The following is a 16020-nucleotide window of genomic DNA, read 5'->3' as shown; positions in this document are numbered from 1 at the left end:
TTTAATCCCAGCACTTTGGGAGGCCGAGGCGGGCGGATCACGAGGTCAGGAGATCGAGACCATCCTGGCCAACACGGTGAAACCCCATCTGTATAAAAAACACAAAAATTAGCTGGGTGTGGTGCTGCATGTCTGTAATCCCAGCTACTTGGGAGGCTGAGGCAGAAGAATTGCTTGAACCCGGGAGGCAGAGGTTGCAGTGAGCCAAGATCACACTATTGCACTCCAGCGTGGGCAACAAGAGCAAAACTCTGTCTCAAAGTAAAAAGGAATTCTTGTGAGGCCAGGCACCGTGGTTCACGCCTGTAATCCCAGCACTTTGGGAGGCCGAGGCAGGCAGATCACTTGAGGTCAGGAGTTTGAGACCAGCCTGGCCAACATGGTGAAACGCCGTCTCTACCAAAAATACAACCAAAAATAATCTGGCAGGATAAAACCAGAAAACATACACAATTTGATGTCAAGACCTACTTCAAAAGCTGTAGTAGGCCAGGTGCAGTGGCTCATGCCTGTAATCCCAGCACTTTGGGAGGCCGAGGCGGGAAGACCACCTGAGGTCAGAAGTTCGACACCAGCCTGACCAACATGGTGAAACCCCGTCTCTGCTAAAAATACAAAAATGAGCTAGGTGCGGTGGCTCATGCCTGTAATCCCAGCTACTCAGGAGACTGAGGCAGGAGAATCGCTTGAACCCGGGAGGCAGAGCTTGCAGTGAGCCGAGATCACGCCACTGCACTCCAGCCAGGGCGACAGAGCGAGATTCCATCTCAAAATAAATAAATAAATAAAAATAAAAAGCTATAATAATTAAGATAATGTGGTACCTGTCAGAGAAGGACAAATCAACCAATGAAAAAGAATAGCGTGTCTAGAAGGTTCCACACATTTGTGATCCCTGACTCATGCTGTAGGGAATGGACGGGCTTTTCTGTGAATAGTTTTGGATCATTTGGATTTTTATCTATCTATTGATTGATCGATCAATTCATCAGTCGGTCCACGGGGTCTCACTATGTTGCCCAGGTTGGTCCTGAACTCCTGGGCTCCAATAGTTCTCCTGCCTTGACCTCCCAAAGTGCTGGGATTACAGGCATTAGCCACCCCACCGAGCCAACGGGACATCCAAATGGGGAAACATGAATCTTTTTTCTTACCATACCTCACACCCCTACCTCACAGCACACACAGAAATTAATTCCTGACAGACTATAGATCTAAACAGGAAAGGTAAAACAATAAAGCTCCTAAAAAATAACATAGGAGCTGGGAGCTGTGGCTCATGCCTGTAAACCCAGCACTTTGGGAGGCCAAGTTCCAGACTAGCCTGACCAACATGGAGAAACCCCATCTCTACTAAAAATACAAAATTAGCCGAGCTTGGTGGTGCATGCCTGTAATCCCAGCTACTCGGGAGGCTGAGGCAGAATTGCTTGAACCCGTGAGGCGGAGGTTGTAGTGAGCCGAGATCGCGCCATTGCTTTCCAGCCTGGGAAACAAGAGCGAAACTTCGTCTCAAAAAAAAAAAAAAAAAAAAGACTTGATCCAGAACTCAGTGTTGGATCTGAGTGTGGCTTTTCCGTCTCTCTTTCATGATGTTGTCTCTCTCTTGGCAAGCTCATTCTTTTGGTGGAAAGAGAGCTACCACTCGTGCCAGGATGGTTTCCATTAATTCATGTAACATTTATTGAGTGCCAATTACGTGGCAGGCTCTATTCTAGACTCTGGGGACGGAGCCTAGACTGTTTAAGGTCTGAAGAGCCTTTGCCTCGGAGCTCACATTCTGATGGAAGGAGGTAGACCATGATGCATCAACACAGAAAGTCTGGGGTGGTAAGTCACAGGGAGAGGACATGGCTGGGTGGGGAGGTCTCTTCTACAGGGGCCATTTGGGCAGAGACCAAAGGAGGAGTGAACCACGTGGCTACCCAAGGGCAGAGAATTCCAGGCAGAGGCTGGAGGCAGGAGCACCCTTCTGGTGTTCAAGGTGCAGCCCGAGGGTGAGGGCAGCCAAGTGCAGGGGTGAGGAGAGAGGCATGGGAGGCAAGGGTGGGTACCGGTGCCCCACAGGCTGGGTGGAGACTTTGGAGCTGCTGCTGGGTTCTGAGCAAAGGGCATTTTCGAGTGGAGAGGCTCAGTTTGGCTGCATTGCCAAAGAGTTTTCCAAAGTGGTCATTCCTGTCCTTGCCAGCAGGTTATTGTGTGCTTTCTGGAGGGTGTGCCCAGGTGTCTCCTGTGGATTTAATTTGCACTTCCCTAATGATTAATGACGTGGAGCACTTGGTGCAGATTCATTGGCCATCTGCATATCCTCTTTCACCAGATACCTGCTTGAGCCATTTGCCCATTTTTCTCTTGGGCTGTCTGTGGTTTTCTTATTGATTTTTAGGAGTTCTTTATATATTCCAATTATAAGGCCTTTGTCCATTTTACAAATCTCTTCTCCCACTCTGGGGCTGCCTTTCACCCTCTTTTTTTGTTGTTGTTGTTTTGTTTTGTTTTTGAGACGGAGTCTTGCTTTGTCACCCAGGCTGGAGTGCAGTGATGCAATCTTGGCTCACTGCAACCTCCACCTCCCGGCTTCAGGTGATTCTCCTGCCTCAGCCTCACAAGTAGCTGGGATTACAGGCATACACCACCGTGCCTGGCTAATTTTGTATTTTTAGTAGAGACGGGGTTTCTCCATGTTGGTCAGGCTGGTCTCAATCTCCCGACCTCAGGTGATCCGCCTGCCTTGTCCTCCCAAAGTGCTGGGATTACTGGCATGGGTCACCACGTCGGGTCTGGATCAAGCTTATAGCAATGGTTGCACCTGATCAGTTACACAAGCCAATAGGTGCCCTTTCATGTAAGCCAGTTTAGTTTGGGTTTCTTTTTACCTATTACTTGCTTGGAAAAAATCCAAAATCAGTACAGTGTTTTTCTTTTCCTTTTTTTTAGATGGAGTGTCACTCTGTTGCCCAGGCTGGAGTGCAATGTCACGATCTCAGCTCACTGCAACCTCTGCCCCCCGGGTTCAAACAATTCTCCTGCCTCAGCCTCCCGAGTAGTTGGGATTACAGGCGCCCGCCACCACACCCAGCGAATTTTTTGTTTTGTTTTGTTTTGAGACAGAGTTTTGCTCTTGTCGCCTAGGCTGGAGTGCATTGATGCAATCTTGGTTCACCACAACCTCTGCCTCCCAGGTTCAAGTGATTCTCCTGCCTCAGCCTCCCAATTAGCTGAGATTTCAGGCATGGGCCACCACGCCTGGCTAATTTTGTATTTTTACGAGAGACGGGGTTTCTCCATGTTGGTCAGGCTGGTCTCAAACTCTCAACCTCAGGTGATCCGCCCGCCTCAGCCTCCCAAAGTGCTGGGATTACAGATGCGAGCCACTGCGCCCAGTCTTTTTTTTTTTTTTTTTTTTTTTCGCATTTTTAGTAGAGATTCGGTTTCACCATGTTGGTCAGGCTGGTCTCGAACTCCTGACCTCATGTGATCTGCCTACCTTGGCCTCCCAAAGTGCTGGGATTACAGGCATGAGCCACCGCGCCTGGCCCAGTATTTTTATTTTCATAGCATTAAAAAATATTCCCACCAGAAGAGAGAAAGTTTTACAATAAACCTAATTACATTATCTTCCAACGTTACCTTACAGTCGGATGAGCACAGAAAAATAAGCAGATGCTCATCTGTTTCCCAAGGTGATAAAGGCCGTTTCATTCCGGGGAGATAAAGAATAAGTAGGTTAGGTCAGGCGCGGTGGCTCACGCCTGCAATCCCAGCACTTTGGGAGGCTGAGGTGGGCAGATCACCTGAGGTCAGGAGTTCGAGACCAGCCTGGGCAACACGGTGAAGCCCCGTCTCTACTAAAAAAAAAAAAGCAAAACATTAGTCGGGCATGGTGGTAGGCACCTGTAATCCCAGCTACTTGGGAGGCTGAGGCAGGAGAATTGCTTGAACCCGGGATGCAGAGATTGCAATGAGCCAAGATTGTGCCACTGCACTCCAGTCTGGGCAACAGAGCGAGACTCCACCTCCAAAAAAAAAAAATTCAAAAACTAGGCCGGGTGCGGTGGCTCACGCCTGTAATCCCAGCACTTTGGAAGGCTGAGGCAGGTAGATCATGAGGTCAGGAGATCAAGACCATCCTGGCTAACACGGTGAAACCCCGTCTCTACTAAAAATAGAAAAAACCAGCCGGGTGTGCTGGCATGTACCTGTAGTCCCAGCTACTCTGGAGACTGAGGCAGGGAGAATTGCTTGAACCCAGGAGGTGGAGGTTGCAGTGAGCCGAGATCGTGCCACTGTACTCCAGCCTGGGCAACAGAGTGAGACTCCATCTCAAAAAGAAAAAAAAAAAAAAAACTAAGGCTAGGCGCGGTGGCTCACGCCTGTAATCCCAGCACTTTGGAAGGCTGAGGTGGGCAGATCATGAGGTCAGGAGTTTGAGACGAGCCTGGGCAATATTGTGAAACCCTGTCTCTTCTAAAAATACAAAGAAAAATCAGCCGGGCGTGTTGGCACGCACCTATAATCCCAGCTACTGTGGAGGCTGAGGCAGGAGAATCGCTTGAACCTGGGAGGCAGAGCTTGCAGTGAGCTGAGATGGCGGCCACCGCACTCCAGCCTGGGCGACAGAGCGAGACTCCACCCCTCCACGCCCCCCGAAAATAAAGTGTCTGGCTCTTTAAAGGAGATCACACTTGGTGGCGATGCGGGTGAAAGAGGATTGGGTTGAAGGAGTCGAAGTGGAAGTGGGAAAGCACCAAGCCGGGAAATGGGCACGTTTCTGTTCTGCTCTAAGCTGCTGCGCCTGACTTCGATTCCATCGATCAAGAGGAGTTTGCTGCCTAAGGACAGGGTGTACGGCTGCCTCGCCCGCTCCTGAACCAGGCCCAGGTGAAGTGTGTTGTGCACATTCAGCAGCTCCAGCCCTGCTGTGGGTCGCACTGACATGCTGGGCCCAGCCCACGCCCCAGAAGCTCGCAGTGCCGTTGGTCTGGGGAATGGTGTTTTAGGAAAAACTCCCGAAGGGACAGGATGGTGTCGTTGGGCGTAAGGGCCACGGCACTCCCATTGAGTTGCGACAAGTTCCACAAAATCGTCCCTGGTTTTTAATAAGGAAACTGAGGCTCACTTGAGAAGTTGAGAAAGTTGTCACTGACCCGCTAGGCCAAGGGATACGCAGCATTTCACTCTTGCCTTCTCTGATTTGTGCAATCAGTCAAGGAAAAAGCGCAGCAAAGAGAGAAAGTCCTGAACCTTAAAACCCAGGAGAAAGCAGCAGCCAGAGGAAGGCACTTGGCTGGGCTTCCTGCAGCGCTCTGAGAACAGCCCCCTCCTCTGCTGGGGAAGGGGTGACACAGTCAATGGAGGGGGTGGTCTCTGAACCTGGAGCTTGGGATGGGGGCAGAGAGCAGCTATTCAGCCATTCTCCATGGGCTGCCCATTTCCAGGGGGGCTTGGGGACAGAGAAAGGCCCAAGCGGCCAGAGGGGCCCTGGGCTCCAGTTCTACCGGCCCCATGTTGACATCGTGTCCAACAACACACCAAGAGAAGCGGGGAGTGGCTGACCTTCATTTTCCGTATCAACACAGGGGGCCCTCTGCATGCACCAACATCTTTGTCTCCTGAAAAATGGCCTTTGTCAGTTATTTTTAAAAACTGGTGCTAATCCTGAGACACGGAGATACTCCCGGGAAGCCATCCAAGCCTGGACACAGTGAGATGAAACCACAAACACACCGAGAGGAAAAGACATTGATTGCAGCCCTCAAAGCAACGGGACAAAAAACAAACAGGAGGCTTCCCTCCCGCCCCAGGGGCAGCGGCCGGTGTCTGCGGCTCTGCGGGAAGGGCTCTCACTGTGACCAGATTGTGGCTTCTGATTGTATTGCAGAATTTCTGGCCCAGCTTTTAAGGTTCAAGGCTTCCTCCCTTTGCTTTTATGTTATTTTCTTGTTTAATAAAGATACGCCTGTGCGAGAAGCATTGCCTGTTCCCAGCTGCCACCGCCTCCTCCTCCTCCGCTTCCTCCCCATCCCCAGCACGTCCTTCCCATCGACCCTCCAGAGAACCAAGCTCAATTCAGAGCAGACCATGTGCCCAGCTACATCCCCTCAGCCTTGCCCCCTTGGGACAGAATCCACATTCCTGCCCCTCCGCCCCCGCCCTCTCCTGGCAGCCCACTCTGTGCCCACCAGAATATCGGCCCCCTCCCACCCCAGGGCTCTTGTGGCTGTTCTGATGGACCTGAGGGCACCCTTCCCCGCCCGCCCCATACCACCTGCTCAACACCTGCTCCTCCTGTTTCCTCAGCCTGAGCTGAGCCCCCAGATGGCACCTGGCACACAGCGGTGCCCAGCAGTAATGGAGTGTCTGCTCCATTACTCCGTTAACGGAGCAGTAAGTGTCATTTTTTGACACTTGTCCCTCCTGCTGAAAGGTGGGCTGTCCGTGCACTGCTGCGTCCCCAACTCTGTGCCCACCAACCCCGTCTGATAAATGGTCCCTCCATCCACCCGATGCCACAGGCAATCTCGGGAGCCCCCTTGGGCCCTCCTCTCCCCTCACTCCTTGCACTCAGGGCAGCAGCAGGCTCTGCTGGAGGACCCTCAAACTGCCGCCTATTCCAAGTCCGTCCACTTTTCTCTGTCCCTTCTGCTGCAGCCTGAGTGACAAGCTGGCCTTCCAGTTTAGCCACTTTCTTTCCAGCCTCTTCCCCTCTTCCCCCAAATCCATTTTTCTTTTAACGGTGGGTTTTTTTTGAGAAACCGACACTTGGCCATTCTGCTGCCCTGTTCAAAACTGAGGCTTTCCACTAGGCTTGGGAATGAGCACGAGCTTCTCCCGGCAAGATTCGCAGCCTGGCCCTCTTCCACGTCACCTTGTGTGTGTGGGCCTCTGGCTGCTTCACAGTCACTCCTTTCCATCCTCAACCAGTTCTCAGACACCTGCCCCAACCACGGTCTCCCTGTGTCCCCTCCCCAGCTGTTGGCATCAGGCACGTGTTGCTGCATGATGCTTGCATCCCCCTCTGGAATGTGAGCCCCCAGGGGCGGGATCCTCAACTGTTCTGCTTGCCCACAGCACACAATAAACGCGGTCGGGTGCCATGGGCTGCAGTGCTCCCACTTGTAAGCTCGGGGACTGCTGTGCGCTGCCCCAGGGCCTCCAGGCGCTGCTCCCTCTCCTGGGCTCATCCTCCCTGCTCTGCTAGATGCACTTTCTCCTCTCTGCCAAGGCCCAGCCCAGCCCCTCCTCTCCACCACACCTTCGTCAGTGCCAGCCCCAGGCAGCAGCATCCCCTCCCCCCGCACCTGGGCTCCTGCACATCCCATGTTATCACAGGGGTGCACATGAAAGGGTCACCCGCAGGCTGGGGTGTCATACAGACACACATTCTCACAAAGCCAGGCGTATGTCTAGCTATCGTGAAATGTTTGCTGAGTCAATGAATGAATTGCAGGATACTAGATGGATCTGGCTACAAATATTTAGAAACTACCTTAAATCCGGGTAACTGGGGGCTGTCATCATTGAGAAGTCTAGACAAAATGAGTGACAGGGAGCAGGTGTGATCAGACATGGAGCAGACATGGATCACACATGGAACAGACATGGCTCACACATGGAACAGACACGGTTCACACATGGAACAGACACAGTTCACACATGGAGCAGCATGGACCATACATGGAACAGACACAGATCACACATGGAACAGACACGGTTCACACATGGAGCAGCATGGATCTCACATGGAATAGACACGGTTCACACATGGAAGAGCATGGATCACACATGGAAAAGACACGGTTCACACATGGAAAAGACACGGTTCACATGTGGAGCAGCATGGATCACACATGGAACAGACACAGTTCACACATGGAACAGACATGGTTCACACATGGAACAGACATGGTTCCCACATGGAGCAGCATGAAACACACATGGAACAGACACGGTTCACACATGGAACAGACATGGTTCACACATGGAACAGACATGGTTCCCACATGGAGCAGCATGGATCACACATGGAGCAGCATGAATCACACATGGAACAGACACGGTTCACACATGGAACAGACATGGTTCACTCATGGAACAGATAGTTCACATGTGGAACAGACATGGTTCACACATGGAGCAGCATGGAACACATATGGAGCAGCATGGATCACACGTGGAACAGACACAGTTCACACATGGAACAGACACAGTTCACACATGGAGCAGCATGGTTCACACATGGAGCAGGCACCACTCACGCATGGCGTAGCATGCATCAGCCTGGTTTTCGGGCTTACATGATAGAAGTCATTGTTTTGGTGGTAAACAATATCCACCTGGATATTTTCCAAAATAGAGAATTGAATTATAACCTACAAATTTCCATCCTCACATGGAAATTTGACCTGGTTGAATGGCATCTGCCCTGCAGCCACTGTGCCCAAAACAGAGGCAGGGCAAAGTAGCCGAAGAGAGCAGCGCTGAAGCTGGCAGCTGCAAAGAGTGCAGGGCCTTCCAGGCTCTACAAAATTCAACAGCTGCTTCCAGCCTCATGCTGGGACATGGGCTGAGCAATGAATTCTTCTTGTAATCCAGGGCAGAGTGGAAGAAAGTTCAAGGTGAGTGTCAACTCATTCAATCACTTAACAATAGGCAGGTTTGGCTCATAGTGCAGAGGCCAAGCAGGAGAACCTGGCTCCCGTGTCTCTGGAAATGTTAAAATGCCTGTCAACAGGAAAAAAAGATCTGTCTTTGCCATCCTGAAGGTAAGTTTGCCACCTACAGCACTAAAGATTAAGGCCATATTTTTTCAATGTTGAGATTATTCCCTTTGTCCGCAAACAGGGGCTTAAGACAACAGCCCTTTGTTCTCTCACAGTCCTGGAGGCCAGAGGCCAACATCAAGGTGGTGGCAGGGCCAGGCTCCCTCGGGAGGCTCCAGGACCCCTCCTGCCTCTTCCAGCTTCTGGGGGCTACAGGTGTCCCTTGACTCAAGGCCGCCCACTCCCATCCCCGCCTCCATCTTCACACTCCAGCCACTGAGACCACGCCCGACACAGCAAGTGTGGGCTGCTGCGACCGCTGTCCCTCCATGTTCCCTTCGCCCACACTGGAAAGAAAGTCTGAGGGTGGAAGCCAGGCATTCGGCTGGCCCTGGGAGCACAGTTCTGCAGTGATGGCAACACCAGCAGCTCAGGGTCCTCCACCTGCTGGCCCCGGGAGCACAGTTCTGCAGTGAGGATGACACCAGCGGCTCAGGGTCCTCCACCCGCCAGCCCTGGGAGCACAGTTCTGCAGTGACAGGGACACAGCAGTAGCTCAGGGTCCTCCACTGGCTGGTCTTGGGAGCACAGTTCTGCAGTGATGGCAATGCCAGCGGCTCAGGGTCTTCTACCTGCTGGTCCCCAGGAGGCAGGCACAGGTGTCTCCCTGCTTCACAGAAGAGGAAACTGAGACTTCGAAAGCTGAGCCGAGTCACTCGCCTGGTGCCACCAAGTCGTAGAGGTGAGATCTGAACCCAGGACCGTTCGATTCCAGGCCTGAACTGCTTTTATCTTTTGGATGTATAGTTCACACATAACATCACATTAACCGTTAGTCATTTAAACACGTACAAATCCGTGGTGTTTAAGTCACTCCCAGTGTTGGGCAACCATCCCCATCATCTAGTTCCAAGACATTTTATCACCCCAAAGAGAGACCCCATCCACTCAGCCCTCACTCTCCATCGCCCCTTCCCCCCGCCCTAAGCAGCCACGAATCTCGTCCATCTCTCTGGATCCGCCTGTCCTGGACATTCGTGCACTCGGAATCATACAACTCGTGGTCACTGACCCTTTCACGCAGCCCAGTGTTTTCAGGGATCCTGCACGTTGCAGCGTGTCTTCCCGTGTGCGGCTGAATGACGCTCCAAGGGATGGCGGACTACACTGGGTTTATCCATCATCCACGGATGGACGGGCCTGAACTCTGACCCCGGCTCCTACTGTTGCTTCCATGTCATCTTTCTTTTTTTTTTTTTTTTTTCAAGACCAGTCTCGCCGGGCGTGGTGGCTCACGCCTGTACTCCCAGCACTTTGGGAGGCCGAGGCGGGTGGATCACGAGGTCAGGAGATCAAGACCATCCTGGCTAACACGGTGAAACCCCGTCTCTACTAAAAATACAAAAAATTAGCCAGGCATGGTGGCGGGCGCCTGTAGTCCCAGCTACTCAGGAGGCTGAAGCAGGAGAATGGCGTGAACCCGGGAGGCAGAGTTTGCAGTGAGCCGAGATCGCGCCACTGCACTCCAGCCTGGGTGACAGAGCGAGACTCTGTCTCAGAAAAAAAAAAAAGACCGGTCTCGCTCTGTCGCCTAGGCTGGAGTGCAGTGGCGTGATCTCAGCTCACAGCAGCCTCAACCTTCCCGATCTCAGGTGATCCTTCTACCTCAGCCTCCCCGGCAGCTGGAACTACAGGTGCACCACCACCACGCTGGGCTAGTTTTTGTATTTTTTATAGAGACGGGGTCTCCCTATGTTGTCCAGGCTGGTCTTGAACTCCTGGGCTCAAGAAATTCTCCCACCTTGGTCTCCCAAAGGGCTGGCATTACAGGCATGAGCCACCGCGCCCAGCCTCCAAGTCATCTTTGACACGCAGAGCACGTCTGAGAGCAGCAACAAGACTAACATTGGGGCCAAAGCTAAGAAGTGGGACGGAGCCTCCCTGGTGGCCGGTCATCAGCCCAGTGCCTGAAATGCATGCAAAGTCTATTTTTATTTTACCTAGTTGAACCTAAGCAAAAAATCTGGCCCTACAATCTCTAACCTTGCTCCTAGCTGTTACTGAGCAATCGCAGGGCTTCGGATTTTACTTGCAGGCATGGATGCTGTTTACCGTTCCCCCATACGAACTTCAGGAAACGGGTGGGGGGACTACCCAAGTGTTCAAACAGAAGCTAGAAGGATTCGGTGAAGGAAAGTCATGAGTGTCTTTTCTTTAACAAGAATGGTGGATGTTTCCAGTGAAGAGGCAATGAGGCTTTCAAGGTGCCACCAGGGGCAGCTGAAATGAAGTTCTCTTTTTTTTTCTGTTAGACGGATTCTCACTGTGTTGCCCAGGCTGGAGTGCAGTGGCATGATCTTGGCTCACTGCAACCTCTGCCTGCTGGGTTCAAGCAATTCTCCTGCCTCAGCCTCCCGAGTAGCTGGGATTACAGGTGCCTGCCACTGCGCCAGGCTAATTTTTGTATTTTTAGTAGAGACGGAGTTTCACCATGTTGGCCAGGCTGGTCTTGAACTCTTGACCTCGTGATCTGCCCACCTCAGCCTCCCAAAGTGCTGGGATTACAGGCGTGAGCCACCGCCCCCGGCCAAAATTCTCTTTTAACTGGGAAAATCCGCATGCTTATGAATCTGGCTGCCTTTGTAAGTGGTGCCATCAGCGTGGCCGTCAGCATTGCCACAAGGATTAAAGGCCTGCCCTGGGTCTGAAGCTGGGCTTGGCCACTTACTGAACTGCCCTTTTTCTCCAACCATAAATGACGACTAACTATAGTTGCTGCAAAAATTAAATGGCATAGAGAGTGTGAAAGGAACATAAATCCTGGGACCCCACACTTGCTAACGACAGGGAAAAGTGAAGCTGGTGACCGTGTCATGGGAACCGGCCTCCTGTTTCGGCTCCTAATTATTTAACAAATAGCTACAGAGATGAAAAGTTTGGCTGGGCTTGGTGGCTCACCCCTGTAATCCCAGCACTTTGGGAGGCCGAGGCGGGTGGATCACTTGAGGTTAGGAATTCCAGACCCGCCTGGCCAACATGATGAAACCCCGTCCCTACTAAAACTGCAAAACTTAGCCGGGCATGGTGGCAGGCGCCTGTAATCCCAGCTACCTGCGAGACTGAGGCAGGAGAATCAGTTGAATCCGGGAGGCGGAGGTTGCAGTGAGCTGAGATCGACCCACTACACTCCAGCCTGGTGACAGAGTGAGACTCCGTCTCAAAAAAAAAAAAAAAAAAGATGAAAAGCGACACACCTCCCTCACATTTTGCCCAAAAGAAAATTCCTCGTGGGCTCCAAGATCTTTACCCTAAGCGCTTCTGTTAAAGTTCACCCTGGCAATGTGAACCGTTAGCTTATCTTCACAGGTGATGGGACAAGGGGCAGAACTGAGTCATCCCTCCGCCCACATGAAGCAAATGCATATCTCATTGTTTCCGCTGCCCTATCGTCTACGGTATCTTACGTAAAACGGCAGAGTCACTAAACCAGACAAAAACTCGAATTTTCCCCTACCCCCTTCACATGAAAATTGTGTATTGCCCAATATCCTGCCCTTCCCCCTTTCAATATTGAAGCCCTCAAAATCATCTTCGGAGAAAGGCATAGACCAGTCTCTCAGGTGCGCGTCCCTAATGTTGGCATTTAAAGCTAAAATGACGGAGACTTGCCTCGGTCATCTTCCTTGACTGGCAAGAGTCTTTAAGGCCGAACACCGACTGAGTGGCTGCCCTACACACCTATCTGCCTGGAAACAGAACGGAATTTCTGATCGTACCGAGGGCAGCCCCACCTTGTCAAGCATGCAGACAGGAAAAGCTCACCTCTGAGCATAATAAAAGCATGGCTTTCAAAAACAACCTCCAGAAGAAGCAAGGACCCTTGCTATGTTAAAAGATGCAGGCATTTCTCCTCTACGACTGAGAACCAGCCCGGCAGGGGACTCACAGGAGAGAGGCGGCCCCAGGAAGCCCCACTTCAATTAAGGGTTGTGAAGCCAGCAAATCTGAGACAGGTCTCCTTTAATTTAGAAAGCGTATTTTGCCAAGGTTGAGGGCGCGCCCGTGACACAGACTCGGGAGGTCCGGACCGCATGTGCCCAAGGTGGTTGGGGTGCAGCTTGGTCTTATACATTTTAAGGAGACATGAGACATCAATCAAGTACATTTAAAAAATACATTGGTTTGGTTCAGAAAGGCGGGACAACTCAAAGCAGGAGGGGGGCTTCCAGGCTAGAGGTAAATGTAAACATTTTCTTTTTTTTTTTTTTGAGACAAGAGTTTCACTCTTCCACCCAGGCTGGAGTGCAGTGGCACAATCTTGGTTCACTGCAACCTCTGCCTTCTGGTTTCAAGTGATTCTCTTGCCTCAGCCTCCCATTACAGGCGCGCACCAACACGCCCAGCTGATGTGTATATATATATATAATATATATATTATATATAATATATATATTATATATATATAATATATATAATATATATATTATATATAATATATATATAATATATATATTATATATTATATATATAATATATTTAATATATAATATATATATTATATATATAATATATATTATATATATAATATATATTATATATATTATATATATATATATTTTTCTTTTTGAGACGGAGTCTCACTCTGTCACCCAGGCTGGAGTGCAGTGGTGTGATCTCCCCTCACTGCATCCTCCGCCTCCCACGTTCATGCCATTCTCCTGCCTCAGGCTCCCGAGTAGCTGGGACTACAGGCGCCCACCACCACGCTCAGCTAATTTTTTTGTATTTTTAGTAGAGACGGGGTTTCACCATGCTGGCCAGGCTGGTCTTAAACTCCTGACCTCAAGTGATCCGACTGCCTGGCCTCCCAAAGTGCTGGGATTACAGGCATGAGCCACTGCACTCGCCCAATGTTTATATTTTTAGTAGAGATGGGGTTTCACCATGTTGGCCAGGCTGGTCTTTAACTCATGACCTCGAGATCCGCCTGCCTCCGCCTCCCAAAGTTCCCAAATCGCTGGGATTACAAGTGTGAGCCACCGCGCCCAACCAATTTAAACATTTTCTGGTTGACAATTGGTTGAGTTTGTTGTCTAAAGACCTGGGATTGTTGCCGAGCATGGTGGCTCACGCCTGTAATCCCAGCACTTTGGGAGGCCGAGGTGGGCAGATCACCAGGAGTTCGAGACCAGCGTGGTCAACATGGTGGAACCCAGCCTCTACTAAAAATACAAAAATTAGCCAGGTGTGGTGGCAGGCGCCTGTAATCCCAGCTACTCGGGAGGCTGAGGCAAGAGAATCACTTGATCCCGGGAGGCAGAGGTTGCAGTGAGCCGAGATCGTGCCATTGCACTCCAGCCAGGGCAACAGAGTAAGACTCTGTCTCAAAAAAAAAGAAAAACACAAAAGACCTGGGATCAGTAGAAAGCAATGTTTGGAGGCCGGGCACAGTGGCTCACATCTGTAATCCCAGCACTCTGGGAGGCCGAGGCAGGCGGATCACGAGGTCAGGAGATGGAGACCATCCTGACTAACACGGTGAAACCCCATCTCTACTAAAAATACAAAAAAATTAGCCGGGCGTGGTGGCAGGCGCCTGTAGTCCCAGCTACTCTGGAGGCTGAGGCAGGAGAATCACTTGAACCCAGGAGGCAGAGCTTGCAGTGAGCCAAGATCGGGCCACCACACTCTAGCCTGGGCGATAAGTGAGACTCTTGTCTCAAAGAAAGAAAGAAAGAAAGAAAGGAATGTTTGGGTTGTGGTGAGGCTGTGGAGATGAAAGCTGTATCATGCAGATGAAGCTTTTAGCTAGGAGGCTTCAAAGAGAACAGGCTGTAAAATGTTAATCTTTAAGTCTGATAGACTGCAAGTCTGTGTTGGTGTTGGTGCTGGAGAGGTCTAAAGAGGCCGTCCAACCCCCGCTTCCCTTCCTGGCCCAAACCAGTCTTTCAGGTTAAATTTTAAGAGCCCTGGCTGAGGAGGAAGTCTGTTTAGATGTCTGGGGTGGCCCTTAGAATTTTATTTTTGGTTTACAGGGTTTACCAGGTAAGTCGTTTTCCTGGGAAAAAGAACGAGTTGAAAGGAAGAGCAAGGATCCGCTCAGGACCTCACTCCTGCGTTTGGCTGAGATGAAAACCACAATCCCTGCACTGCGAGACTCAGCTCATAATTAGAAAACAAAGGATTATCCACCAGGTTCTCTCCCCTCGCCCTGCGGCCTTGCTGCTCCCCTGCAGTTGCTCCAAATGACAAAATAATGACGGGTTCGCCTTGTGAGAGAGGGTGGCCTGCTCAACTCCACACTGGCGCTCTGAGGGGGGCAGAAGATGCCTCGTCTCATTTATGCTGCAAACAGCCTTAAGAAGGACCTGCAGGGCGCTGGGCGCGGTGGCTCACGCCTGTAATCCCAGCACTTTGGGAGGCTGAGGCGCGGGCGGATCCCGAGATCAGGAGATTGGGACCATCCTGGCTAACCCCATCTCTACTAAAAATACACAAAATAAAAAATTAGCCGAGCATGGTGGCGGGCGCCTGTAATCCCAGCTACTCCGGAGGCTGAGGCAGGAGAATCGCTTGAACCCGGGAGGCGGAGGTTGCAGTGAGTCGAGATCGTGCCACTGCACTCCAGCCTGGGTGACAGAGTGAGACTCCGTTTCAAAAAAAAAAAAAAGAAAAGAAAGTATTCTCCCAACCAGCTCAAGCGAGAATGCCACAACTTTTTTTTCTTTTCTTTCTTTCTTTCTTTTTTTTTAACCTCTGAAAATACACAACATGTGATGAATTACTGACTGGAGCTGAAAAGACCATTGCACTGCCTCTGTAAAAATCAAAACGCTGCCGAATCTTTCCACCAGATGGCACTCTTTGCTAAGATTCTAGAGTCACAGCTTTCAGGCGAAGGCGTTTCAGGACCAGCATCAGGGAAGTCTGAGATGAGTAGATTTGCTGGATAAATCTAGAATGTTGTCATATGAAAACCCAGTAAAAACCGACAGAGGTGGCGTAATAGCTGTGTGACTTGAACACGCTCATGGCTGTTGTCACCCTTCCTGCTTAAGGGCTCCAGCACTTGCCAGGAGCCTGGCTCTGGGGGCACCAACCATGACTTGTACCAACTGTGCAGGGCCCCCTCTGTGCCCGCGGGGGCCCCTGCACCTCCCTTATTAATTCTCACTCACCCTGGGCTCTCAGCTCCAGGTACCACCTCAGAAAAGTCTATCTGGACCTGCCTGGTCCCTGTCGCTGTCGCTGGCTCACC

At 51.0% G+C, this 16020-nt stretch overlaps 1 protein-coding gene across 1 annotated transcript in view; it reads left to right on the top strand.

Annotated features, from left to right (window-relative positions):
* Positions 1 to 5973, top strand: part of CA5A (carbonic anhydrase 5A) — a 53460-nt gene extending 47487 nt beyond the window's left edge. Inside the window, exon 7 of the mRNA XM_063598057.1 lies at positions 5580 to 5973. Coding sequence (XP_063454127.1) covers positions 5580 to 5708 — 129 coding nt within the window. The 3' untranslated portion in view covers positions 5709 to 5973. The remainder of the gene's footprint in view (positions 1 to 5579) is intronic.
* Positions 5974 to 16020: the final 10047 nt, after the last annotated feature.

Source organism: Pan paniscus, chromosome 18, assembly GCF_029289425.2.
Source record: "Pan paniscus chromosome 18, NHGRI_mPanPan1-v2.0_pri, whole genome shotgun sequence".
In the NCBI taxonomy this organism is placed as follows: domain Eukaryota; kingdom Metazoa; phylum Chordata; class Mammalia; order Primates; family Hominidae; genus Pan; species Pan paniscus.
The sequence above is the reverse complement of the archived record's forward strand: the minus strand, read 5'-3'. Positions and strand labels throughout refer to the sequence as shown.